Below are 7,185 nucleotides of genomic sequence, written 5' to 3' on the forward strand. Positions count from 1 at the left end.
ATTAGATGGCAACGAGTGAGAGAATTTGCATTAAGGATTTCTAACAAAAGAGAACTATTTATTGACTAACTATTGGATAAGGTTAAAATTTTAAAATATGTTTTAAGCCTGATGTTAATCATCTGCACCAGAATTTTTTTCGTATTTAAAGGGAACTGGTACTCCAATGTTCTATGGATCAATACAAATAAGTTTAAGAGAACTTGAAAACAATACAAAATACGAACATCTGTATCGGACTGATCAATAAATTGATAAAAGCTTTAAGTTTAAATAAACTGCAATTGATATTGATGCACCCTGATCGCAACCATGGCGGCAAAAATGCAACAAAATTGGCAGGAATTCGAAATTTTATAACGTTGTCCCTGACTGTCAACGTTCAGTCATACAAAGTTTGATCTAAGGTTTGACCAAGATTGGTATAAAAAATTTTGCAAAATATTTGTTTGGCTTTTAAAACATCAATTGTTTAGGAGTAGACGTGGATTTCGAGTCCAAAAAGTTGGTAATCAGTATTGCAGGCAATAACTAATTTTTCTCTATATGTGCCATACAAATTGCATTGGATTTTGTCTAACAATCCAACTTACAGTCCACTCCAGTTAGAGGTTTTCAAGCCTACTTTGGCTTTTTGCCGATTGTTTAAAATATACAATTTTTTTTCAGCAGAAGACGTGAGACTATTTTAAAATTCTTTATTTTTGCAATTGGGTTTTCCTGGAATCGAAACATTCTACAAAAAACTTTTGGTATCGTTAAAAGCTTACATCAAATCTTTAACAAAACGCCCTTACAAAAAATTTCATGATCGATTTATGATTATTTAAGGGACAATATGCAAATTATTTTCTTTCTGTTACTAGCAGAAAACACGTATGGTCATTTACATGATTAAAGAATTGTAAACATAACAAATGAAGGAAACTTCGAAACACTTGGTAAAAAGATTGAATTGGAAAGACCACGTTTGATTCTTTGTTTTCATGTCAGCACCATTTTGTATTGACAAAATGGTGCTGACATGAAAACGAAGAATCAAACGTGGTCTTTCCAATTCAATCTTTTTACCAAGTGTTTAGAAGTTTCTTTCATTTGTTATGTTTACAATTGTTTTCAGGGGACAGCAAAAAAATTGAGCAAAATTCTGATGGCAACTTTGGGGAAGTTTTCGTAATCTAACTTTTTCCCAATTTGGCTCCTTTAAAAGTAGGGGTAAAATTACTTTGAGGCTGTGTCACAGGATAGTGGATGAGAGAGAAAACTAGAAATGGAATCTTACCCCATTCACTGCCAAAACGTGTTGAAAACGTGTTTTACAGTCACAAGTTAACAATAGCAAATTCGAACGTCTGGGGAAATTTTTTGGGAAAGAATATTTGGGAAACACCTTTTCAAAACAGAAAAAAAGTTCAAAACAGAAAAAAAAGTTCTCGCGTTTTTGACTCTTGTCCATACACGATTAGCTAGATTTTTTTTTTGTTTTTCGACAAAAAAAATGAAGATTGTTGATCGGAAAGGCACCTAATTAATTGGAAGTAATCAAAATTTTTTCATTACCTAAAACTTTTTGAAGAAAATTGCTTATGAAATTTAGAATTTTTTAAAAATAGCATTAAACAATGCCGAGATGACAAATTTTATCTGGTCGAGTCATAAACAAGGGATTTGAAAGGAATAGTAATAGTAAATTTTGCCCAACTTTTCTCACATTTCCCAAAGTACTGCCAAATTTGTGATAGGTCAATTATCTTTTAAAATCTGAAAGCTCATTTTGCGGGCTACCCTAATTTTTCCCAATAAAAATATGATTCTGACAAAATGCAGTATCGGAGCAATAAGAAAGCAGAGCATCCACCGTAGAGGTGGAGAAATTACAAGAAACGTCAAACATATAAGTATAGTCATACAGAAAACATAGTTGTATAGAACACTTTTCTTGGCAATCTATCCCCAATTAGATGACATATTTGTTTTTCGATCTTTTTCAGTTTTGGTCTAATTCTTCAGTGAACTTGTCAATCATTTCTTGTACTATGGGCATCAGAGATCTCTATATATTTTGACAATTATCTATTTAAATTCTAGTGCAATTTCAAGACTAACAGATTTTAAAAAACAACAACTAAGTAAACAACTGTGCGAACTAATGAGAAGCTCTATAGAACCGATATAGTTTCCTCCAATTATTTTTTGGTTTCGTTTACGTTCCTTTTTTAACTTTTTGATTATATTCATGGTTCGATGTATATTTTCCTGCAAAAGTGTAGTGAATAGTATTATTTGCGCTAAAATACTTTGCTTGAAGCATATGACATTTAATTGGACGTTTTTGATTTTTCTCACAATGCCAGTTGGTCCTAACTTTTCCCAAATTATGGTTTTTGTTAAAATTAGGATTTAATGAAATATGCTGAAAATTTAATTTGCTATACAGGTACAGAAGAGGAACCGAATCTTTCTTTAACGACATTGCTCTCTTAAAACTGCACTTCCCTGTCGCAGAAAAATACAAACCCATAGCTTTATGCAGAGAACGGTTACCCTACACATACAAAAGAAACCTACTGGGCACTTGTGGCATTGGAAGCATACATAGAATTATATTTGAGACACCGGATGTGTTGCAAGAGACCGTGTTCTATGAGTCGATGTACATTTCGGAGTCTAGTCCTTTTAGTTTTCACTGGTGCAGGAGTGACTTAGTATGTGTTGACGCCGTTATTAAAGGTATGTTACGTTGATTAGCGAAAACACCCTTTTTACCTAAATTAAGCTCCTACCTGGAGGTTGTTGGTAGAGCAAATCATCGCTGAATCAGTCTAGAGACATTCTGTTTTTCTGGATGGCCAGTACTCACCATTTTCTATATAACACTTGCTAGACTTCATTTTTAGTACAATCTACTGCATGAAAAGTGTATGTTCCGCTAAATTCCGGCCAACAAGGTTTGCCTTATATGCGATTCGAACTTCCGCGTGGGTACTTGTAACATTTAATTTGCGTAGCAAGTCGTAATCACTAGGCTAAATGGGCTTTGCAGTAATTGCCCACAAACTAGCTTAAGTAAAAAGAGTGTATATACTACTATAGTAATTGCCAGTTAAAAGCCACAAAAGTATGAAATTTTTCTGCTTAGCTTTAAATTTGGGGTATGAGTAATTTTCAGACTATGAAAGATAAGTTTAGCCTGGGCGAAATTTATGACCTCAATTTAATCATAATGAAGAAAAACTGCACATAAAGGAACCTAAAATATTCTGAAGATGCAATTTTTCAGAACTAAAATTGAGTTTTTACTCTTGAAATGTGCTGGTTCGTCGCTGAAAAGCTCCGAGACTCAAGTCCGGGTACTTCACGATCGACTAAAGTCATAGAATTTGTCTTTATAATGTTTAAGTCAGCCGAAAGGGAAGCATATTGTTAACTGATACGATAATACAAAAATCAAATGTTACACAATTAAACTACGAATTTTCTTGTCTTACACAACAAAACCCGTTTAAACAAATTTTACACAAAAAATGTCAAATCATATCATAAACAAAAAAATACTTTGTTTTTCAGATTTTGCACTACAAAACTTTGTATAGTCATTTGCTACGTAAAAAAATTTTCCTCGTCAGATCTGGCATAAAATTTCTGTCTGATCTGGTCTTTCAAGAAAGAAGTTGTTCCTATCAAATTACTTTGCAAATTCAAAATCTTTACAAATCTATCAAGTCTCACAGCAATGCTGCGAAATAGTTGATATTTGATTGAGATGATATGAATATTTGTTAGTGAAACTTGCATGATTTTTAAAATGTACAGATTAAAACAATTATTCATCTAGCTTTTTATAGGAATCAGAAATGTTTCTGAAAAAGTATTGAAAAAAAGTTCCCAGATTAAGAAAATTTGCAATGAAAAAGATTGCGAATCAGGAAAACATCCAAAGAGCTCTGAAAAGCCTGAAAATTTGATTTTTGCTTTTTCCTATGCTACCTTATTTCTATCTTTTGACTAGATTGTGCGGATACTTTTACACATTAATTAAAATAAAAAACTGCCTAATCAGATATTAAAAGATGAAACAGATGAGACGATGAAACAAGACCGATTGTCTCATCAAATCTGACAAATAAAATCTTATCATTTTATTAGAAAAGCCAAGAAAGAGGATGGTTTGTCTTACAATTTGTCTTATCAGACCAGGATAAACAAAGATTTTCGTACAAGAATTTTTTACAGTGTGAGATGATACAAGTGGGTGTTCTATCACATCCATTACGGGCGTATACCTGTACCAAATTTTCAATTAAATGTACGCCTTTTTGTTACAAGATTTCACTTTTCCTATGTTAATACAATGTGCGTGTGAAACATAATTTCAAACTTTGCGGGCAAAAAAACGGTGCCCTAAATGAAAATTTAACTCTGTGCTTTTCACTTTTAAACTGGAAGTTGAAAAGTGAGAACTGCTTTCAACCGTAAATTATTTTTGACGGAAGCTCCATTTGCAAAATTTTGCGTAATTAGGTTTCACATCATCTTCAGACCGCATATCGGTCTTTTGAGGGCTGGAAGCAATAATCACATTTAAAAGAAGCCGCATTCGCTTATAATCCGACTGACCTAAAATGTCCCCAATATTTTACTAGATTTCGCAAAGTAGCACCAAATAATTGACCAATTGACCAATTTAGAACAAAAATTAAGGAATTTTTTGCAATTAGTAAGGAAAATTTATTATTGCTCGTTCCTTTCTTGTTTGGGAAGCTGATCAATCAGCCACTTAATTGTGGGCAATTAAAGTATTTAGATGGATTCTGAACCTGAATAAGATTGTCTGATTTTGTTCACTTTTATTGCTTTGTTTTGTCTGTATTTTGCTCAGAGAAATGCGGTTGAGGGAAGAAAGTCAATTTAATAGAAAATATGTCGAAATTATAGTTTTTTTAACGAGGAGTTCAAGTAAGAGTTTACGAAAATTGGTTTAAAAAAATGAGTAAATGTTTCCCTTATTTGTATAAAATTTCCACAATGGAGAGAAGTCGGCACCTGAAAGCGCCTGCCACTTTCTTTGGAATAATTTTTTTGTTATCGGTAGACGCTCGTAATGTATTACACAATAAAAATTGTTCGGACACGTCTGAATTGATCTATTACTATGAAAAAACCTTGAATACTGTTGTCTTCAAAGAAATTGTCCAATCATAGTAACCTTTCGTACATCTCAAACTATTACACTCGGGTAAAGATGCCAGCGCTTTCTTTTTTCATATATTTGTAATAGTTGCGTAGGTTGCATAGGTTTACAATGGAAATGCGGAAAAATGTGCTAACTTCACCGAACTTTAAAATAGCGCTTTTTGATATCTTTTCTTACTTATACCAAAGTGTGAAAAAAATTGCAAAAAAACGTAAGATTTAAACTGTGTTTTTTCTTCAGGCTCCAATATCTGCAAGTTTGACGGTGGATCACCTCTCTACACGTTCCATTGTGGTACTCGGATTCCCGATTGTCTCTATGGAGTGGCCAGCTTCTACCGTAACAGAGAGAACAGACCAGGCACTGATCATTGCGATAGTGGAAGCTTCTTTGCCAGTATTTTTCATCTATATGAGTGGATTGAACAGACGTTGACTGAAAATTAAAATTCTATATGATAAAGATGAATTTATTAACTCTTCTTTGTGAAAACCTAAAATTGCGGACAAAATGTCAATTAATGTACTATTATGATTTGAGCGAAATTTAGATCCAACAAACTGGGCTGAATTTGAGAGAAAATGATATCATTGCGTTTAAGTTATGCAAAAAGTCATCATCGAGTTTCAAAATCAATCTGAAGTGAGGAAGTTTGTTTACCGCAGTAGATTTTTGTGTTCTGTAACCAAATCATAAGAAACTAAAGTATTAAGGATTAAGTAAGTATTAACTAAAGTATTAAACTGAAGAATTACAGGACGGAAGAAATTTGTTCGATTTAGCGTACCTAGACATAAATCCCCTCTGATTAGACCCTCCCAGACCAAAATCACCTCGATCAGATTCAAATGCGCTTCAAGTTTTTTCTCAAAGTTCGCGAGATCTGAAGCGCGCTTGAGGTGTTTAAGGCGCTCGAAAAGCACTCGAATATACCTCCGATGAGATTCAAGTGTACTCGCAAAGCCTTTTCCGAGCAGAATCAACTGCGCTTAAAATTGTCCCTGCTCAGACCATCCTGATCCCGCGATTATCTCTGATGATACCATTGTGTGCTCGAAAAGTGCACTGATCAGAATATCCTGTTCAAAATAGTAGGATAGGAAAAACGCTGAAAATTGTTGAGTTTTTCGGTATCCGCATAAAATATATTCGTTTCAAAAAGATTTAAGTTTTCGTCAAAGAATTACTACAAATGTTCAATTAAATTGAAGAAATTTTGACTACAAAAATTAGAAACCTTGAAACATTGCACATTTTGTAGTTTTTTTATTCATTTGCTGTAATTTTGTATCCTTGTTGGAACCGGGCAGTTTGCATAAAGATGTCTTTCTCACCAATTGTTTATATTAAAAAAATAAAAAAAATAGCAGCTTAAAAAATTTTGGACTCTCGAAATTGGCTAAGATCAGAACGACTTGATCTCGAAGTTGTTTGTGATTAGACTCAAGTGCACTCAACTCCGCGTCTGATCAGACCCTTGTGCGTTCGAATCCGCTACACATCAGATTCAAGTTTGTACTTGAGGCCGCCCGAGAATCATAGGTTTGCCTTCGAGTGAGTTTGATCATAGTTGATTCCGAGTTGGAAAATTGGGCTGGGCGAGGACGATAAAAAAAGCTTGAAACATTTTTCCTGCGCCAAACAAATGGTGCTTTTCCTTGAGATCTACAAAAAATCACCGGATGCTTAACATGCAGTGTTCTAACAAGAAGCTCCCGGAGCGCATCGCCAGAGAGATTCAGTACTGGACCAGAAAAAAAATCATAATGGTTTTTAGGCGGGCCATTACTATGTTCAGGTCCGAGATTTCACAGAGAACTTATCAGAAAATTTTCAAATGCAGAAAATAAATCAACAACCTGAGTCCCATTTCGTTCAGAAGTGGCACTTCGCGCAGTTTTCATATTTATAACTGGGCTGGTTTCGTTCAAAATTTTTGCCACCTTTTTCAACTATCGTATGTTTTTGCAAACATTCTTTATAAAGTGCCG

General features: G+C 33.9%; 1 protein-coding gene across 1 annotated transcript; it reads left to right on the top strand.

Moving 5' to 3' along the window:
• Positions 1-2,437: 2,437 nt before the first annotated feature.
• Positions 2,438-5,758, top strand: LOC142356086 (kallikrein 1-related peptidase b8-like; the record flags this gene model as incomplete). The annotated part of the gene is made up of 2 exons (XM_075408058.1): positions 2,438-2,730; positions 5,435-5,758. Coding segments are annotated over 2 exons (499 nt in total), but the record flags the coding sequence as incomplete, so codon positions are not given.
• Positions 5,759-7,185: the final 1,427 nt, after the last annotated feature.

The sequence above is a fragment of the Convolutriloba macropyga genome, unplaced genomic scaffold, assembly GCF_964194025.1.
Source record: "Convolutriloba macropyga unplaced genomic scaffold, txConMacr16.3 SCAFFOLD_5387, whole genome shotgun sequence".
Taxonomy (NCBI): Eukaryota; Metazoa; Xenacoelomorpha; order Acoela; family Convolutidae; genus Convolutriloba; species Convolutriloba macropyga.